This window comes from Bos grunniens, chromosome 28 (genome assembly GCF_055505025.1).
Source record: "Bos grunniens cultivar Pamir isolate PY7600 chromosome 28, Bosgru_T2T1.0, whole genome shotgun sequence".
NCBI lineage: Eukaryota > Metazoa > Chordata > Mammalia > Artiodactyla > Bovidae > Bos > Bos grunniens.
The window spans coordinates 35,972,774-35,995,039 of NC_141192.1; the positions used below are offsets into that span (position 1 = coordinate 35,972,774).

The following is a 22,266-nucleotide window of genomic DNA, read 5'->3' on the forward strand; positions in this document are numbered from 1 at the left end:
TCTCACAGATGAAGGAGCCTGGCGGCTACAGTCCATGGGGTCACAAAGAGTCAGACACGACTTAGCTGCTACACAGCACAGCATGATAATAAAACAGTGGTTATTTCTAAAAACTATGTGTTTAAAACGAGCATCTTACAGCAGGAATGACTAGATGATAATAGTATCAGAGCAAACAGAGAGGAGAAGAACTCCAGGTACTTTTCAGTTGCCAGGCCTTGGTCACTTCCATGTGGCCAGTGTCCTGCAAACAAATGCTTACCACACAGGGCTCCCTAACAGCAGCTAATTCCCTGAGTGTTTATCTAACGCTTCATCTCAGTGACCATTAACAATCATTCATTGAGACAAGAATCATTATTATCTTTTCCCAGTGACTGAATTCCAATCTCAGTTTAAATCACAACTAAGTGGTCAGAAAAGAACCCCAGGGGTGCCAGATCTCAGAGTCCACGCCACCTCATGCGAAGAGTTGACTCATTGGAAAAGACTCTGATGCTGGGAGGGATTGGGGACAGGAGGAGAAGGGGACGACAAAGGATGAGATGGCTGGATGGCATCACTGACTCGATGGACGTGAGTCTCAGTGAACTCCAGGAGTTGGTGATGGACAGGGAGGCCTGGCATGCTGCGATTCATGGGGTCGCAAAGAGTCGCACACGACTGAGCGACTGATCTGATCTGATAAATTCCCAAAGAGTAGAGATTTTCGGTTTCACGGATCATACAGTCTCTGTCAAAATTACTCAAGCCTGAGTTGCAGTGCAACTACAAATAGTCTGTGAACAAAGGGGCATGGATGTGTTTAAATAAAACTTTACTCACAAAAACTGGAGACAGGGTGGATGTGGCCCTCAGGCCTTAGTCTGCCAACTCCTGCTCTAAGTTTTCAGCATTCAAACACTGTATCCAGTCCCTCCATTTGGCAAATATGTAATGTATACTGACCACATGCCAACCACTGTTCTATGCATTGGAGATACAGTTGTGAACAGGACAAAAAGGAGCCCCTGCCTTACCAAATCTTACCTTTATGTAGAGAAGGCAGATAATAAGTAAATAAAGAGTTATCAATATACATAACATCAGGAAGTCCTAAAAGTTATCAAGACTGATGTTTTACCATAAATAACAGAAGTTGATAAATGACCTCACTCTTAATAATTGTCCACAGTAAAACATGACAGTTGAAGTTCAATTCTTTAATAACGTGAGGTGAGCTGAACTCAAAAAGATTCCAACCCAATGAAACAGATTTCCACAAATTCATGCACACACCTCCCTCAGCACAGGTAAAATATCAGTCCTGCCTTTCTGTCCCCTGTGTTCTCCCTCTTCTATTCCAGTTACCTTAACTGACATCCTGCAAATAACAAAGTCTGATGTATCTAAAGGAAGTTTTCTTCCTGGCAGTGGGTCTTAAATTAGTACACATGAGTCCAGTTGGTTACTTGGGCCTGTGCCAAACCCACCCTAACTATTTGTAAATCTGTTAAAACAGTAGCTACAACTTATGGCTAAATTGCTTCCTCCACCAGAAGACAGATGGCTTCAGCAAATTTTAACTTTCTCCCTCGATGAGCCACCTCACTCCTGAGCAGAGGGGTATGCTGGGAGCATGCAAGTCCAGCAAAGAAACTGGCAGTCACAAGGGTGTGGGGGCGGGATGTGGGTGTAAAATCTGTGGTGGGAGCCAGAATTAAAAGAATATAAAGTAGATCACAAGCCTACCAGCTTTTCCTAAGAATACACAATTTCAGATTTTGGAATTTCTGAAATTCAGGTAGAAATCCACATTTATAACCTAAACTAAACAGACAAAAGCAGACAAAAATGGCTAATATTATACTAATGTGTAGATCTGAATTATTTGATCAGAAGGAAAGGCAACATTTACTAATAATGGTCTACCATGTGCCCAATTATATATAGCACCTTTCCATCTATTATTAAATATTAACCCCATTTTTCAAGGTGAGGAAACAACTAAGATGTTAAATTATTCTGTCTAAGGTCCTATAGTTAGTTAAATGGAATGCTAAAATTTGACTCAAGAATGCTGATAGGGAATGTAAAACAAAAATTATTTGCCTTAGATTTCTGAGATCTTTAGAACTTTGAAAGAGGTATGAAAAGACCGTTTCCAATTAGTGTTTTTTTTTTTTAAGGAAATGAAAACAGAAGACTATATGCCCAAGACCATATAGCAAGTATTATTTTTCAGAACTGGATCTAGAAGCCAGGACCTGATATTTGTTGCCTCTATTCCATTTTGGCTTTGAAAATGATATAAGAAATCATGCTACGTGAGGTCTTAGGGAATTTCCCATGATGCAAATGCATCTTTAGTGCAGGACATCGTAACACCAATGCTGGCACAACAGGGACATTCCCATACCTTCTTCCTGGCTCTTGATTCAGTAGGATTTTTATTTTTGACTTTGAAAGCCATCACAGGGCTTCCCTGGTGGCTCAGTGGTAACAAATCCACCTGCCAATGTAGGAGACACCGGTTTGATCCCTGATCTGGGGAGATCTCACAGGGTTGCAGAGATACTTAGTCTGTGTGCTACAACTGTTGAGCCTGTGTTCTGGAGCCTGGGAGTCCCAACTACTGAGCCCACATGCCCTAACTACTGAAGCCCGTGCACCCTAAAGCCTGTGCTCTGCAGCAAAAGAAGCCACCACAATGAAGCCCACACACTGCAAGGAAAGAGTAGGCCCTGATTGCCACAACTGGAGAAAAGCCTGCATAGGAACAAAGACACAGCATTGCCAAAAATAAATAAATAGTAAAATTATATACCAAAAGTTCAGGGTTTTTTGTACCATCTTACAGAAAAATTGCAATGAACTTAAAAAAATAAATAAAACCATCCCATTCTCTCCATCAGTTAAAATCCAGAAAAAAAGAATGTTTAATATACACAAGGTCTGACATCCTTTATCCTGACTCCTTGACCTTTTCTGTATAATTTAAACCCTAAATCTTGCTGTTTGGCTTTACTGTATTTACAAATAATAAGCTTCTGGTGTTGTACATCTATATAATTCCTTCTAGTACCTCCAAGTTATATTAAAAATATGCAAAACTTCCAATTTTCACAGAGGTAATTATGTATACAAGTTATTTTATTAACCATCCACCAACTTTATTCATTCTCAAAATGCTCTGTAAGGTAGAAATTTCCTCTGTTTATCAATATATAAAATTTAACTGTCAACTAACTGGTCAGCTTAGGTTAAATAGTTTGATTTTCACTGAATTAATCAATCATTTCACAATGAATTTCCCCAAATGACATGCTGTTTAGATTATATACACACAAGCTCAAAATACATACTAAATAATAATCTGAAAATTTACTGTAAAGATTAAAAATCTTACATTTAAAAAACTTTATTTTTTGGCCACAAGGCATATGGATCTTCCCTGACCAGGAATTGAACTCATGTCCCCTGTGTTGGAAGTGCAGAGTCTTAACCACTGGACCACCAGGGAAGTCCCAGAATCTCCTCAGTTCTTAAAAGTATTCCATGCAATGTACAACATATTTTAAGAGTTATTCCTGGAAAAATCCAGAGTTTCTAGGATAGTGTTCCTTTTTGATTCTAGACAAAACTATGAGACTGTTTATGCTGGTTTCCAACATCTTCATATTCTTTAGAGTTTGTCTATCACTTTATAACTAAATGTCCTTATCTACACTCAAAATATCTAGTGTCCCAATCCATTATCTCAGCTGTTTGGATTGCCTCACTGCAGTGACTCATAGTCCTAATTTCTTCCTTCTTTCAACAAGCACTTATTTTTAAGAGGAAAGTTAAAAAAAAAAAAAGTGAAAGTTGCTCAGTCGTGTCCCATTCTTTGTGGCCCCATGGAAATACAGTCCATGGAATTCTCCAGGCCAGAATTCTAGAGTGGGTAGCCATTCCCTTCTCCAAGGGATCCTCCCAACCCAGGGGTTGAACGCAGGTCTCCCACACTGCAGGCAGATTCTTTACCAGCTGAGCCACCAGGGAAGCCCAAGAATACTGGAGTGGGTAGCCTATCCTTTCTCTAGGGGATATTTGAGACCCAGGAATCGAACCAGGGTCTCTTGCACTGCAGGTGGGTTCTTTAGTGGTGAGCTATAAGGGAAGCCCTATTTTCAAGTGGGGAGATTCCCAAAAATGTTACTTTCCTGGGTCTGTTGTGAACCTGGGTCCCAGTTCTGTATCAAGAACAGGCTGTACAGGTTGGTACCAGCTACAGAAAGGACACATGTTATGATGGAGTCAGAAAGGCAGTAGGTATTTGGGACAGGACAGACTCAACCTTAATTCACACCATGTTGATAGCTACACTGGATGAGTCATACATACCCACCAAACAGTTTGTACTTCAAATGAGAGTAAAATAATATTGTAAGATAGACTGCTAACTTTCTCTACTCTTTTTCTTTCTTTTTTTAAGGCAACATAATAAAATCAATAATGGAAAGCTATTCCTCCCTTTTCCTTTAGCGGTTCTTTCTGCCTAAAGCTATGCAGCTATTTTAATTATTAAAAATATTCTTTCTGTTTTCTCCCGAGGAAAGGAATCCCATGCAGTCTCAGCACCAGGAATTGAATTTTGCTCACTGTCCTTTCAAGTTTTAGATACAGAATCAAAAGCACCCTTTCTGGATTTGATTATAATCATTACAGGTATAAAACCTGAGGGCCCAGAGGTGATTAACAGAAGAGCTGACAGGCTTGAAAAAGCTCCAGTGTAATGAGACACTTACACAAGATACGTACTCACAGCCTGCTTTGTAAAATGCAGGGAATCTCTAAACAAGATAACTATTCTTTTACCATCTGGCAAGATGTTAAATAATTCTCTTCCTTGCTTTAAATTAAGGATATGATTAACTCTTCAAACTACTGGTAACATGAAGCTCTTAACATTAAGTGTAAATTAAGAATGGTACTAGGGATGTAAGTATAGAGGGGGGTCATGTATTCATTTCCTAGAATTGCCACAAAAAAATACCACAGACACTTTCTTTACTCATTCATCTATCCACAGGCATTTAGGTTGCTTGCAATTGCATCACAATACCACAACCTAAACTGCATTTGCTGCTAAGTTGCTTCAGTTGTGTCCGACTCTGTGCGACCCCAGAGACGGCAGCCCACCAGGCTCCCCCATCCCTGGGATTCTCCAGGCAGGAACACTGGAGTGGGTTGCCATTTCCTTCTCTAGTGCATGAAAGTGAAAAGTGAAAGTGAAGTCGCTCAGTCGTGTCCGACCCTCAGCGACCCCATGGACTGCAGCCTTCCAGGCTCCTCCGTCCATGGGATTTTCTAGGCAAGAGAATTGCAGTGGGGTGCCATTGCCTTCTCCAAAATTGCATTTAGGTTGTGGCTATTGTGAGTAATCCTGCAGTGAACATGGGAGTACAGGGATCTCTTTGAGATCCTAATTTCTATTCCTTCTGGTCTATATCCCAAAGTGGGATAGCTAGATCACATGGTATTATATTTTAAATTTTTTGAGGAACCTCCATACTGTTTTCCATAGCAGCTGCACCAATTCTCATTCTCACGAATAGTGTACCAGGGACTCCTTTTTCCCATACTCTCACCAACATTTGTTATTTTTAGGGGTTTTTTTTAACATATTTTTGCAGGTGTAAGGTGATATCTCATTGTGGTTTTGATTTGCAATCCCTGGTGATTAGTAACATAGAGAACCTCTTCCTATTTATTCAGTTTCTTTGCTTATTCTTAAAATGGGTTATTTGGTTTTTGTTGGTTTAGGGTTTTACTAATGAGCTGCATCACCAGATGGTCAACATCGAAATCAGATTAATTATATTCTTTGCAGCCAAAGATGGAGAAGCTCTATACAGTCAACAAAAACAAGACCAGGAGCTGACTGTGGCTCAGATCATGAACTCCTTATTGCCATATTCAGACTTAAATTGAAGAAAGGAGGGAAAACCACTAGACCATTCAGGTATGAGCTAAATCAAATCCCTTATGATTATACAGTGGAAGTGAGAAATAGATTTAAGGGCCTAGATCTGATAGATAGAGCGCCTGATGAACTATGGACTGAGGTTCATGACACTGTACAAGAGATAGGGATCAAGACCATCCCCATGGAAAAGAAATACAAAAAAGCAAAATGGCTGTCTGGAGAGGCCTTACAGATAGCTGTGAAAAGAAGACAAGCGAAAAGCAAAGGAGAAAAGGAAGGATATAAGCATCTGAATGCAGAGTTCCAAAGAACAGCAAGAAGAGATAAGAAAGCCTTCCTCAGAGATCAATGCAAAGAAATAGAGGAAAACAACAGAATGGGAAAGACTAGAGATCTCTTCAAGAAAATCAGAGATACCAAGGGAACATTTCATGCAAAGATGGGCTCGATAAAGGACAGAAATGGTATGGGCCTAACAGAAGCAGAAGATATTAAGAAGAGATAGCAAGAATACACATAAGAACTGTACAAAAAAGATCTTCACAACCCAGATAATCACGATGGTGTGATCACTCATCTAGAGCCAGACATCCTGGAATGTGAAGTCAAGTGGGCCTTAGAAAGCATCACTACGAACAAAACTAGTGGAGGTGATGGAATTCCAGTTGAGCTATTTCAAATCCTGAAAGATGATGCTGTGAAAGTGCTTCACTCAATATGCCAGCAAATTTGGAAAACTCAGCAGTGGCCACAGGACTGGAAAAGGTCAGTTTTTATTCCAATCCCAAAGAAAGGCAATGCCAAAGAATGCTCAAACTACCGCACAATTGCACTCATCTCACACGCTGGTAAAGTAACGTTCAAAATTCTCCAAGCCAGGCTTCAGCAATACATGAACTGTGAACTTCCAGTTGTTCAAGCTGGTTTTAGAAAAGGCAGAGGAACCAGAGACCAAATTGCCAACATTTTGCAAACAAAAAGCAAGAGAGTTCCAGAAAAACATCTATTTCTGCTTTATTGACTATGCCAATGCCTTTGACTGTGTGGATCACAATAAACTGTGGAAAATTCTGAAAGAGATGGGAATACCAGACCACCCGACCTGCCTCTTGAGAAACCTACATGCAGGTCAGGAAGCAGCAGTTAGAACTGGACATGGAACAACAGACTGGTTCCAAATAGGAAAAGGAGTAGGTCAAGGCTGTATATTGTCACCCTGCTTATTTAACTTATATGCAGAGTACATCATGAGAAATGCTGGACTGGAACTTGTGCTTCTTGTGCAATCAAGATTACCAGGAGAAATATCAATAACCTCAGATATGCAGATGACACCACCCTTATGGCAGAAAGTGAAGAGGAACTAAAAAGCCTCTTGATGAAGGTTAAAGAGGAGAGAGAAAAAGTTGGCTTAAAACCCAGCATTCAGAAAACGAAGATCATGGCATCTGGTCCCATCACTTCATGGGAAATAGATGGGGAAACAGTGTCAGACTTTATTTTTGGGGGCTCCAAAATCACTGCAGATGGCGACTGCAGCCATGAAATTAAAAGACGCTTACTCCTTGGAAGGAAAGTTAAGACCAACCTAGATAGCATATTGAAAAGCAGAGACATTACTTTGCCAACGTCCATCTAGTCAAAGCTATGGTTTTTCCTGTGGTCATGTATGGATGTGAGATTTGGACTGTGAAGAAGGCTGAGCACCGAAGAATTGATGCTTTTGAACTGTGGTGTTGGAGAAGACTCTTGAGAGTCCCTTGAACTGCAAGGAGATCTAACCAGTGCATTCTGAAGGAGATCAGCCCTGGGATTTCTTTGGAAGGAATGATGCTAAAGCTGAAACTCCAGTACTTTGGCCACCTCATGCGAAGAGTTGACTCATTGGAAAAGACCCTGATGCTGGGAGGGATTGGGGGCAGGAGGAGAAGGGGACGACAGAGGATGAGATGGCTGGATGGCATCACTGACTCGATGGACGTGAGTCTGAGTGAACTCCATGAGTTGGTGATGGACAGAGAGGCCTGACATGCTGCGATTCATGGGGTTGCAAAGAGTTGGACACAACTGAGCAACTGAACTGAAATGAACTGAATGAGCTCCAGGAATTCTTTATTTTGGATTACCCTTTATCAGATATGTGACTTGCAAATATTTTCTCCCATTCCATAGGTTGCTTTTTCATTGTGTTAATAGTTTCCTTTGTTGTACAAAAAGTTTTTAGTTTAATTCTACTTATTCATTTTTCCTTTTGTTGACTGTTCCTGCTGAATAAAATCATTGCCAAGGCCACTATGAAAAGCTTCTCCTTTATGTTTTCCTCTTAAGAGTGCTAAAGTTTCAAGTCTTATGATGAAGTCTTTAATCCATTTTGGGTTGATTTTTATGTATAGCCCAAAATCATGTTGTACACAGTCACAGAAACATTTTCTGTATGGTTCAGAATTACATAAGGGTGCAATTTCATTATCCCAACACCAGTTATAGAAAAGATGAATCTTTTCTGACTCTATGTTTTTGGTATCCTTGTCAAAGATCAGCTGATTATATAATATGATCAATCTTACAATAAATTCTATCTCTCAATAAAGTTTAATGATTTTCTCTATAAAAGTATTGTATACCTTATTAGAGTGATACCTAGTGACTACTGAAAACTCCTAATATTACTGTAAATGGAGTTTTCCATTTAGTGTTGCAGGTTTTCTGTTGGTGTAGAAATGATAGCTTGCTAAATCTTCCAATTATTCCTAGTAATATCTGTAGCTTCTTTAAGGGCAGCGGTCCCCAACCTTTTTGCCACCAGGGACCAGTTTTGTGGACATCAATTTTTCCACAAAAAATTGTGGAAAAGGGAGAGGGTGGTTCAGGCAGGAATGAGAACCATGGAGAATGACAGATGAAGCTTTGCTTGTCTGCCCCATCGCTCACTTTCTGCTGTGTGGCCTGGTTCCTACCAGGTGGTGGACTGGTACCAGTCATGGCCTGGGGGCTGGTGACCCCTGCTTTAGGGTTTTCCCTGCAAATGATTATCTGCAAATACAGATTGTTGTTCCTCTTATTCCAGTTCATAACATTGCCAATTTCTTTTCCTTGTCATATTAAAAGTTTGAAAATCAGTTCAGGAATAGACACTTTTTAACACAAGACTATACTAAAGTACTAAAAGAGTTTATAAATACTCTATATTTAAATTTTTCTTACATCTACCCATCTTTATATCTGTGCCATACTTGACTTGGGATATTTTTCCATCTTCATAACTTCTTCTTATTGCTATAGAGAATGTCAGCTCAGACATAAATATATTGGCTAGTAAAGCATCAAAAGAACAATGTTGTTAAGATATATAAAAATATATTTATTCTCCACTAGCCCTGTTCTTGTCCATTATGGTAAGAATTACTTCCACTGGTCTCCAGAGGAAGTGCATCAAGAAATGCTCCATATAAAAATTATCACTTAAAAAACAAAAAAACTTTAGTCCCAAATTTGATATGGAATAAACTCTGCCTTTGGTAAGATGAAACAGACTCTGGATGAGTCAGGAGACCTCCTTTCAGGTCCCTGCTATACAGCACGCATCTTAGTTTGATTGGCTACTAGGCCTCTGTGAGTAGAAGTTAGAACATCTGCTATGTTATGAGAAAGACGATTTATGATAAAAAATAACTCCTGATTAGTTAACTGGATATGGATAGGGGGAATATATCTAAAGATCCCTGATGAAGAGACATGCTTGAGGTGGAGCAGTGAGCATGCATAAATTCCTGTTCTATTCTGAATAGACAGGCACCAAGGATGCCTTTTGATAGGAAGCTCAGCTGAAACTAAAACTGTATTGGTCAATTAATTTGTTTTCCATTGCTGTGAAACAAATCACCACCAATAGCAGTTTAAAATAATGTCCACTTATTATTTCCTAGTTCTATAGGTCTTCCCTGGTGGCTCAGATGGTAAACAGTCTGCCTGCAATCCAGGAGACCTGGCACGATCCATGGGTTGGGAAGATCCCCTAGAGGAGGGCATGGCAACCCACTCCAGTATTCTTGTCTGGAGAATCCCTATGGACAGGGGAGCCTGGCGGGCTACAGCTCACAGGGTTGCAAAGAGTTGGACACAACTGAGTGATTAAGCATAGCACAGTTCTATAGGTCAGCAAGTCTAGGTACGGCATAATTGGGGTTCTCTGGTCAGTGTCATAAGAATGTAATCAAGACACTGACTGGACTGCGTTCTCATATGAAGCTCAGAGTTCTCTTCCAAGCTCCTTGGTTGTTAAAGTAATTCAATTCTCTGTAGTTGTGCGATCAAGTTGTATGATCAAGATCCCCTTTTTCTTGTGAGTTAGCAACCATGGGCTGTTCTCAGATTTGCACCATGTGGTCCTCTCATACCAGAGCAGTTTATTCCTTCAAGTCTGGGAGATTTTATCTCATACTCTGAATCTCTCCAACTTCAAGAAGCACCCAACCTCTTTTAAGGGCTCACTTGATTAGGTCGAGCTCATATGGTTAATCTCTGCTGGGTTAGCTTAAAGTCAACAGATTACTCGCCTAATCACAAAGCTATACCTCATCACATTCAGATTCTGCCCGCACTCAAGAAGAGAGGGTTATACAAGGCATGTCTACCAGGGAGCAGGACTCTAAGTGGTCCTCTTAGCATTCTGTCTGCAATAGAGGGTATTGCTACCTCTTTTCCTGGTCTCTTCCCAAGCTTGATCCTGAATGTTCGTCAGTCTAACGGTGAGAAGAGACAAGGAAGAACGCACAGAAAACCTTACCAGGGACAGCAACTGCACTTGCCAGCACTGTTCCTCAGCTGACATGATAGCCAGAGGACTCTTTGAAAAATGAAGATTCAATTAATCTCTTCGTTTTATCTACAGATGCTCTGAAGCGATGTTTTTTTTTAATCCAAATCGAAGGAAGAATCCTAAAAGAGGATCTGCCACATAGATGAAATAGTTTTTAAAGTCTGAAAACTCCACTCCAGGACTACAGCTCTGTAACACTCTTGATCTTAAGCATGTAAGTCCTGGTCCTTTGAGGGGAGTTAAAAGACTAACAGATCTTGTTCTTCTACCAGAGGCCAGTATGTCTCAGCAATCTGTTCTTTGTTCAAATCACATACAAGCTTTAAGGTCAAGTCTGTGGTCACTGAGGGAGAGTGCAGTTTCTCTTTGGGAAAGAGATCTGTAGCCTTTTAGAAAAGCCTCAATTGCACCTTTATGAAATAACCAGATCCTCACCTTGAACTAACTGGATGGCTATATCTCCACCTGGATGTAACTGGATAACCCCATCAGTCTTTCAAAGATTTTTGTAATTTTCCTTTTGATGTTATCTAGAAACAGTTTATACTGGTCAAGCCATCATTTCAGCTATGTAAACTATACAAAAGGCAGAGACATCAAAATATATTTAGCCGTGTTGTCTACTGAGCTGATCAGATAGGGATCTGCAGAGTGTGCATATGCATGTATGTGTACATATGTGTATATGTTTTATAGAGAGAAAACTTTCTGTCCATTTTATTACATAGTCCTTTTGATTGCTTTACATGTGACTAAGCTATTTCTGCAGAAACAAAAAGAAATTATGGGATCTTTAAAAACACCAAATCAAGCACGGGACAGACACAAAGACAAGGTAGGTATAAGAACAATCTGAAAAAGAGCACTTATGAACCTTTTTAATACTTTAGCAACCACAGCATATTCCGGTTGACCTAAATTAAAGGTTTTTTTTAATATAATCCTTTGAGCTGTAGACATCCCGAGGGCTCACTCTCAGTGGTGATAGGTAAGTTAGAGAGCTCAACTCAGGGCCTCATATTATACTTTTACCCAAAGCAGTTCCATTGCAGTTTTTTAAGAAGCTATGTATTGAGTAGAGTGTACTTTGTAAGGGGCCATTTGGGAAAAGAATTTTTAAAAAGGGTGGATCTATGATTCATTTTGCTGTACACCAGGAACTAACACACCACTGTAAATCAACTATACTCCAATAACAATTTTTTAAAAAAGAAGCAGCTATGTAAAGTAAATTGGAAGGGAAAGGGAAAATTCCACTTCCAAAAAAAGCATTTGAAAGTCACAGGCATGGATAAGCTTTGTAGTCCTTTTAATGGCAGAAAGTTTAAAATTATGACTAGCCCTTACAAAGTTAACGGTCATGGCTAAATAAAACTTAACACCTGCTTTGGAGACCAAAAGGATACTTTCTAACACATCCAATAATAATCCAATGAATGGACCACAGAATTTTAAGATAATTCATCAGAAAGCTCTTTATAATTCTAACATCATTCTATGAATCTATGTGGTATAAATTAAACATGCAAAATCTACAAAGCCATTTTAAAAATTTAACTTCAAAATAATAAAAGCATAATAAGCAAGCATTTTAAAATAACAATTATAGAAATAAAACCTCAGGTTATATCCATAGTACTGGACAGTATGGACATTACACAGAAAAAAACACCCTCTCTCACCTTCCCTGTGATATGCTGATACTCATATCCCAAAAACAAAACCAGAGGAGGGGAGATAGGTGATGGAAGGTTAAGGGAAGAATGGGAGCACCCTGCGGGGCTTCTGAGCTGGAATCCTTTCCTTGTCCTCTATTTCTTGTTTGTACGAAATAGACTGTGGCCTCCTTGAACTACCCCAAGTTCCAAAGGGCAGATTTGAACAGTTGCTAATCAGGAAAGGGAGGGGATACAGAGACAAGAGAGGAACAGCCAAGAAACAATAGTGTAGCCTTGGGACAGGGTCCAGGTTCTACCTCAAAAGACACACGTAAAAATATCTTTCAACTCTTCACAGAACCAAAACCCCCAGCAAATGGAGGATGCCAGCATTCTGCACTCCAGATTAAAGGAACCAGAGATACTCATCAGATTACCTGAGATCAGATTGAAGAAATTCAGGCGCTATGCACACACACCCTGATCTCAGGAACCCCACCCTATAACCAATCACCATTAAACTCCTCACCACATCCTCCTGATGGAAGGAACCCACTGTGCCCCGCTTTGCTTGCAAAGCAATAATGCTATTTTCTACTTCACCCCAAACTCTGTCTCAGAGGTTCAATTTGGCACCAGCACAGAGGCCAAACGTTCAACATCAGTCTCATCCACTACCCAGAGATACAGGTATTCAAAACAAGTTATAAAAAGGCAAAATTCCTACTATTTTCACAAATCTATGTTTGAAATCTATGGTCACACCCGCTCAAATCCCTGGGTCATGCCTGCTTGAAAAATATGGCCTTACCTGTTCAATTCCTGGGCCAAGAACATTCCTTGGAGGAGGAAATGGTAATAAGCTGCATTATTCTTGCCTGGGAAATCCCATGGACAGAGGAGCCTGGTAGGCTGTAATCCTTGGGGTCACAAAGAGTCTGACATGACTCAGCACACCTGTTCAAAAGCTCAGTTAATGAATAACTATAGAACTTAATGCAAATAATGAACTGGCTAAGGTTTTTTAAGGATTGGTGAGAAATTTATAGACTGTTAAAAGTATTGATTGAGGTACATCTTAAAATCCAAGACTATATATACATAAATTAATATAGTCAAGTAACAATTACTCAGTTATATCCAACTCTTTTTGACTGCATGGACTGTAGCCCTCCAGGCTCCTCTGTCCATGGGATTCTCCAGGCAAGAATACTGGGGTAGGTTGCCATGCCCTCCTCCAGGGGATCTTCCAGACCCAGGGATCAAATCTGTATCTCTAACATCTCCTGCATTGGCAGGTGAGTTCTTTACCACTGGTGTCACCTGAGAAGCCCCAATAGGATCTATTCAGTCATTTTGAAAAACAAAAAACAGTGTTAGGTTATTTTGTTTATATGCTCTAGATTAACACCATTCAATAGAATTTTTGTTGATGATTTAAATGTTCTGTATCTCTCCTGTTCAATTAGGCACCATTAACCACAGGCTCCTGTTGAGCATTTGAAATGTAGCAAGTGCCATTAAGAAACTCAAGTTTTAACTTTATTTCTTCTAAATTAATATAAATTCAAAGAACCTCATGTTATGACAGTGGCCACCCCATTGGAAGTACTGTCCTGAAAAACACCTACCCTCTCATTTCTTTTACAAACAGCTTTGACTTTCTCTTACAACCCTTTTCAAGGTCATCTCAGAGCCCCACAGGCAGAGGTATCTCTACCTTGCATTGTGCTTCCATGGAATTTTCTGCATTTATTTTAGAACTTATACATGGAATAGAAATTGTGCAGGTGCAAACTTGTCCTGCTAAACTATTGTCTGCATGACGGTAGGACAATGTTTCATTCCTGTCGTCTCAGAATTCAGCAGAGGGCCTAGAAGGCTTTCGATATATTTTTTGAAATGAAAGAAAAGAAGCTATAAGCAGCTGATTGAACAAAGGAGTTCCAAATGAACATTTAACATGTGTGGAAAACTATCCTTTGCCTGCCATTGTATTTTCTTATTCGCATTCATAAAAATCATTTATGCCTTAGCAGAATCCTAGCTCTGAAATACAGAGTTTCTGCTTAAGTCATTTCAAGGCTTTTGGATCCAATAAACCTTATGGGCACCATTGTGGTTTACAGCTGCAACTCATTTGCTCGCTCACCCTCAAACTGAGATGGCTGGTAAAGAGGCATCAGAACAAAGAGCTTCCCTGTATCCCAACCTGAAAACGACACAAGATGCAGTACACTTACCATCACCAACATCAAAGTCCTTGAAAGCCAGCTCTGAACCGGAATCATCAAGAAGGATTTCACCATTCAGTGTGAACATCATGGTGTGTTCTGTCATGTCAACCATACACCCCACAACGTCGCCAGCTTGCCAAGAGCGCCCATAGTGCTCATTGCCCTGGTGCCACCGCTGGGCCTGGAGACAGAAGAGTCACTGTCACAGAAAAAGCCAGAACAGCAACCGCCCGCCGCTACTGGCACGATTCACAGCAGCCCTTGTACGAACGCAGCAGGTGGAAGAAATGTAGTCAGCTCACCTGTCTACAGCAACTCGCTAAGTGATGTGGAGGTACCCAGGGATTCTGAATCCTTGACATTAACATCATATGTCACTGAATGTTGAGAAAAACTCAAATGCTACTTCATGATTTAAGAGTGTATTATTTTAAAAAATCAAACCCTATATCCTTTCTGTTAAAAGAAAAACTGTGTCTTTCGAAATTTATTTTTCTCACTACAGTGAACACATCCCAGGATATGAGTTGTTTTTCTCCACTCCCCCAAATACAGGGAATTATGAACAGAGAATCAGCTGGGAACCGATCGTTGAAAATTACATTCCAATTTTCAACTCTTTCAAAATAAAATTCCATTTCTTGGAACCAGTGGCACTCACATTTTAGCTAAATAGAAAACTAGAAGCATTTTAGTATATACTAAAATGAGAAAGGGTTTGAATCAAACTTAAAAATATTCTTAAGATATTTACTGAAATAATAAGCCAAAAATTGTATATATATGTCAACACTGCTTTATCTGTAACACAGGCGAAATCTCATAAATACATTTGAAACATAGTCTTGATAAATATGACCTTTGAATCTGTAAGTATATTCCAATGATTCACAGATACAAAATTATAGTATTTTATCAGATAAATCTTTTTATTTTCCCCTATGTATCATCTTCATTGTAAACTGATATATAACAGAATATATTCACCATTGCAAAACAATGATTTTTCTAAAGTGTAATACACTGTACTTTTTAAAAATTTATTTAACCAAATTAAGTAGCAAAAAGTGTTAAATTTTTCTATCTGATATAGAAAATAGGACTCAAGAAATGTAACATTTCAGAACAAAATGGGTCAGTTGCCCTAGAAGACACAATACTGATTTCTAGTCCAAAAATGCTTTCCTAGACACACACCTGGCTACCCAAATGTCAAATATCTTCACAATTGCTGATTTATTTTAATTTTCTTTCCTTTAATTAGGAAAAAAGCTCCCTCCAAAGGAATACAAATTTACTGAAGAAAATTAGCAAATTAAAATAAGATAAAAGAATAAAATATCAAAAACTTTATAAACCAAAACTGACTATTATTTTCTAGTGTGGTTATGTCCATATATACATATTTTTAATTTTAAAATATTTTATACAGAAAAAGTAAACATTCAATATTTATATAATGTACAAATAAACAATGTACCAAAAAAGAAGAAACTTACCAGCTTTCATCAAACTGAAAAAATTAAAATTACTCATAACATTGAAAATGGAAACTTTTGGTGATTATAAACAACAAACAGCATTACTATGGCTATTAAATGTTTATATATATCATTAATTATTGCTTGAGGATAAATTCCTTCTATGGAATTGCTATGTCAAATGGATATATTTTGCATTAGCATATAGACTTTTAATGCTTTTGATAGATGAGGGATTCATCTTTTTTAGATGACAGAGAATATTTTACTTCTTAAATTTTGAATAGTCTTGAATTTTCACAGGGTGAGGGGTCTCAAAATGTCTCAAAATGTTTTGAGACTACATAGACAGAAGTTCTCCTAGAAACTATTTTCTGAGTTTGGGTTCAGGAAAGCACAATATTAATATTACGTGTGTGTGCTCGGTTGGTGTTTGACACTTTGTGACCCCAAGTACTGTAGTCTGCCAGGCTCCTCTGTCCATGGGATTTCCCAGCCAATGATACAGGAGAGGGTCCCCATCCTCTCCCCCAGGGCATCTTCCCGACCCAGGGATTGAACCCACATCTCCTGCATTGGCAGGCAGATTCTTTACCACAGAGCCACCTGGGAAGCTGGACCATGAAAAGGAAAACCAGTGGAAGTGCAGTGAGGCAGTGTGGAGCTCACAGCGTGCTGATGCTTAGTGCACAGTAGCCTACAAAGGCAGGAACCTACAAACTCCGTGTCTCGTGCCCAGCAAAGCGGACTCACCTTGAAGCCATCAAAAGCAAAGGCACGTTCATCTGAGCCAAGCTCCTGATCAGGTTGACACCCTGGCCTGCTCCAGCCAACTCGCATGTCTCCAGCAGTGACCGCCTCGAATTCAAAATACCACCTTCCAGCCTTCACAGCATATGTTTTCTCAGCACGGAAGATGCGGAACCTCTCTCCCGTGCCGCTGCACACTTCAGCTCTGGCAGCTGTGAATGGAAAGGGGTTCTGGTGATCACTGGATGGGAAATTGAAAGAGGAGGGCAGACACCACATAACCTACAGGAACAACGCTAATGACACCTTCTCATCTTGATTCACATGTAACAAAGTGTTTTCACATCGGATGGAACCAGCTGGATCAAGTGCAGAGTATACAGAAGGCCTGCCTTTGGAGTCACTGGTGGTTAAACTTCACTAACTCTGTAAGAGCAGATGATGTTAAGTTTTTTTTTTTTTCCTTTGGAAAAAAGTTTATCAGATACTTGGTGGTTTGGTAAGGGAAACCAAAATGGTGCTGGAAAATGAGATGCACTTAAGGGCATGAATGGGAAGAAGACAATTAAAGAGGTCAACATGGTGGGAGAAGAGGAGGGTAGAAGGAATGAGGAGAGTAGCACTGACATATATATACACTACGATGTGTAAAACTGGCAGCTAGTGGGAAGCTGCTGTATAGCACAGGGAGGTCAGCGTGATGCTCTGCGATGATCTAGAGGGGTGGGATGGGGGTGTCATATGTAAACATATAGCTTACTGGCTTCATTGTTCAACATAACTAACACAACATTGAAAAGCAATTATACTCCAATTAAAAAAAAAAAGAAAGAAAGAAATAGACATTTCTGGGTTGGAGAAAAGAGGGAAGAATCAGCCAGGAAGTGAGGAGGAAAGAGAGAAAACAACAAGAAAGAGATCAACATTCACAGAGAACAGTAACCACTGATAAATTTCACAGACAGAATGGCTAAGCGCATTAAGTCTTCCTCTAATCTACATCTTCACTGTTATGTGCTACACATACCAATGCTGTGTTTAAGAGATTTGAGGAAACAACAAAAGAGTCAAGTCCAACATCAGGATTAGTGCCGTGTGAAGGGCAAAAACATCTGTAGGAAATGAGATGTACATGAGATGGATGTGCCAGGGAAAACTTCAGACCAGGGAACCTGGAGCCAGGATAACTTTAAGATCGTCGCTTCCTAGGAATTCACAGTGCATGAGGACATCGGTCCCCCGAACAGATATCAAAGGGTATGGTCAGCTTGGTGAAGATCAAGGTTAAATACAGAGGAGGAAATTTAAGTGACTTGACCTACATCTCACAACTAACAAACGGCAGAATCTGGGAGCTGCCAAATGCTACAGACTGTGTTCTTTCCACTCTGCCTCTAGCAGCTGACACGGAATTAGTAGATACCAGCTACATATTAGTTCTCATCTGTTCTCAAGTTAGGAAAGACCTTATAACTAATAAAAGTTTAATAAGAACTGAACTATTAATATGGCTAAATAAATAAAAACAGTCAAGATAAGCTCTGCTGCTGCTGCTGCTGCTGCTAAGTCGCTTCAGTCGTGTCCGACTCTGTGTGACCCTATAGAAGGCAGCCCACCAGGCTCCGCCGTCCCTGGGATTCTCCAGGCAAGAACACTGGAGTGGGTTGCCATTTCCTTCTCCAATGCATGAAAATGAAAAGTGAAAGTGAAGTCGCTCAGTAAGCTCTACAGGTTGCCAATTAACACACAGTTAGATCATCTTTAACAATTTAAGATTAGATTGAAGAAAAGAAAAATGAACTAAAGAGGTTCTAGGCCATAATAGGGGCTGGTTTAATGAAAGGATCAGTTATTCTTTTTTGATGATTATATGATGATTATAGGGCATATAGAGGAACTATATATGATAAACCTTTCAAAAACTGTGTTAAATCTCTGAATAAACAATATTTTGTTTCTTCCCCTCACCTACATACACACACATGCTCACACCTAACAGCCTAGTCTGCTCCAGGCAAATCTCCTGTGTCCAACAGTGAAGCCTCAAAAGTCACACACTCGTATCATGCAAGACACTCAAACATCTTCCTGAAAAAATAGATGCATTCAGGTCAGTCGCTCAGTCATATCCAGCTCTTTGAGACCCCATGAACTGCAGCATGCCAGGCCTCCCTGTCCATCACCAAATCCTGGAGTTTACCCAAACTCATGTCCATTGAGTCGGTGATGTCATCTGACCATCTCATCCTCTGTCGTCCCCTTCTCCTCCTGCCCTCAATCTTTCCCAGCATCAGGTGTTTTCAAATGAGTCATCTCTTTGCATCAGGTGGCCAAAGGATTGGAGTTTCAGCTTCAACATCAGTCCTTCCAATGAGTATTCAGGACTGATCTCCTTTAGAATGGACTGGTTGGATCTCCTTGAAGTCCAAGGGACTCTCAAGAGTCTTCTCCAAAACCACAGCTCAAAAGCATCAATTCTTCAGCACTCAGCTTTCTTTATAGTCCAACTCTCACATCCATACATGACTACTGGAAAAACCATAGCTTTGAGTTTAAAAATGAGGCATTTATACTACTCTATACAGCAGACTGGAGAAGGCAATGGCAACCCACTCCAGTACTCTTGCCTGGAAAATCCCATGGACGAAGGAGCCTGGTGGGCTGCAATCCATGGGGTCGCTAAGAGTCGGACACGACTGAATGACTTCACTCTCACTTTTCACTTTCCTACATTGGAGAAGGAAATGGCAACCCACTCCAGTGTTCTTGCCTGGAGAATCCCAGGGACGGGGGAGCCTCGTGGGCTGACGTCTATGGGGTCACACAGAGTTGGACACGACTGAAGTGACTTAGCAGCAGCAGCAGCATACAGCAGACAGCATGTACAACCTTCTCTGAAAAGAAAAGGCTTGCTTTTGATACATTCAAGTTAGGAGTGGAAAAGGACTTGAATGAGAAAAACCTTCACCTTTACCTTCTCGGTGAAGGGTAAAAATTTCTCACATCTATTATTTAGAAACTGAAATATTTTTGAAAGATTGAATAGTAAACTACTTTTCAAGGACAAGAAAATTTACTATTAAGAAGATAATTCTAAATGTCATAGTACTAAAAAAAAAAAAAAAAGGAAACGACACATTTCCTGTCAGTGTCTCCCCAAAACAGAACACCGATCCATTGTTTCTTTAAGCCATGCTTGTAATCTTCCTGAAATGCATCATGGAGGTACAGAATACGATCAAGGAACTACACAAACCTTGGGAGATTACGTGTCAGCAAAATAAAATGCCCTCACATATTTATCCTTATTTTTAGTGATGCTGACATTTGTAAATACAATCATACTTATTACATTCTCATGTGGACTAACAGATTAAATTCCCAATTTCCTAAGTATGGAATATTCCATTTTTTAGAAATCTAGATTACTGAAAAATTCATGGGTCCTTTTTCCTATTTTAAGTTTCCAGGATCGGACTCCACAAAATGCAAAGTGTGCTCAAAGAGCCAAATAAATTTTAATATTAGTTTAAGTCCAAATACATTGGGAAATCTGATACAGAAATATAACAACTACATAATTTCCTTAAAATCCTACTACAAATTTCTCTTGATATTAAGATTCAATATTAATCTTCTCTACTAATAAAGGTAATAAAAATAGGGGGAATATAAAGAAAATCTGGGTCAGTAAGAGGCAATGATGAAGAATTTGCTCATCCTGGCATTTTTCTTCTTGACCTCAAGCTGCTGTAGTATTCTTTTTCTTATTGAAGTATAGTCTATGTACAACACTGTATATATGTCCAACAGTGATTCACAATTTTAAAGGTTATACTCCACTTATAAAAAATGGGCTCTATTCCCTGTGCTGTACAATATATCCTTGTACCTTATTTGATACATGTAGTTCGTACCTCTTAATCACCTACCCCTACACCTTGTTCCTCCCGCCTTCTCTTTCTCCACTACTTTGCTCTCTACTTCTGTGAGTATATTTCTTTTTTTAAAAAATATATTCACTACTTTGTTCAGATTCCAGACATCTGTTGTTGTTCAGTTGCTAAATTATGTTCGACTCTCTGTGACTGTGTATAGTACACCGGGCTCCTCTGTCCTCTGTATCTCTGGAGTTTGCTCAGAATCATGTCTATTGAATTTGTGATGCCATCTAAGCATTTCATCCTCTGCTGCCCCATTGTCCTTTTGCCTTCAATCCCTCCCAACATCAGAGTCTTTTCCAATGACCCGACTGTTCGCATCAGGTGGCGAACAGTATTGGAACTTCAGCTTTAGCAACAGTCCTTCCAATGAACATTTAGGGCTGATTTCCTTTAGGATGCACTGGTTGGATCTCCTTGCAGTTCAAGGGACTCTCAAGAGTCTTTACCAGCAACACAGTTCGAAAACATCATTGATGTTTGGCATCGATGGCATTCTTTGGCACTCACCTTTCTGTATGGTCCAACTCTCACATTCATACATGACTACTGGAAAAATCATAGCTTTGACTTTCTGAACTTCTGTTGTCAAAGTGACATCTCTGCTTTTTAATATGTCATCCAGGTTTGTCAAAGACATCCCAGAAGCAAGTGTCTTTTAATTTCATGGCTGTAGTCACTGTCCACAGAGATTCTGCAGCCCAACAAAATAATACCTGTCACCGCTTCCACTTTTCTATTTGCCATAAAGTGATGGGACCAGATGCCATTATCTTAGTCTTTTGAATGCTGAGTTTTAAGCCAGTTTTTTCACTCTCCTATTCCACCCTCATCGAGAGGCTCTTTAGTTCTTCTTCACTTTCTGCCATAAAGGTGGAGTCATCTGCATATCTGAGGTTATTGATATTTCTCCTGGAAATCTTGATTCCAGCTTGTGATTCATCCAGCCTGGCATTTTGCATGATATACTCTGCATAGAAGTTAAATAAGCAGGGTGACAATGTACACCCTTGTTGTACTCCTTCCCCAATTTGGAACCAGTCTGTTGTTCCATGTCCAGTTCTAACTGTTGCTTCTTGACCCACAGACAGGTTTCTCAGGAAACAGGTAAGGTAGTCTGTTACTCTCATCTCTTTAAGAATTTTCCACAATTCATTGTGATCCACACATATGTGATATCACACAATATATGTCTTTCTGACGTATTTCACTTAGTATAATGCCCTTCAAGTGCATCCATGTTGCTGTAAATGGCAAAATTTTCTTCTTTTTATGAGTAATATACCATCACATGTCTATACCAATCTTCTCTATCCATCCATGTGTTGATGGACACTTAGTGTCACGGACTGTAGCCCACCAGGCCCTTCTGTCCATGGAATTCTCTACCAAGAGTACTGGAGTGAGTAGCCAATCCCTCCTCCAGGGGA

The 22,266-nt window shown here is 39.7% G+C and overlaps 1 protein-coding gene across 13 annotated transcripts in view; it reads right to left on the reverse strand.

The window, feature by feature from the left end:
• The window catches only part of RYR2 (ryanodine receptor 2), an 820,811-nt gene that overhangs the window by 281,850 nt on the left and 516,695 nt on the right, over window positions 1–22,266 (reverse strand). For all 13 annotated transcript variants that reach the window (XR_015157121.1, XR_015157120.1, XR_015157122.1 and 10 more), the window contains exons 28-29: window positions 16,899–17,107; window positions 14,671–14,845 (exon numbers count right to left, since the gene is read on the reverse strand). Coding sequence is in view for 10 of the 13 variants with exons in the window: in XM_086382784.1 (XP_086238910.1) it covers window positions 14,671–14,845; window positions 16,899–17,107 (384 nt within the window). In the remaining 3 variants the exon portion in view is untranslated. The remainder of the gene's footprint in view (window positions 1–14,670; window positions 14,846–16,898; window positions 17,108–22,266) is intronic.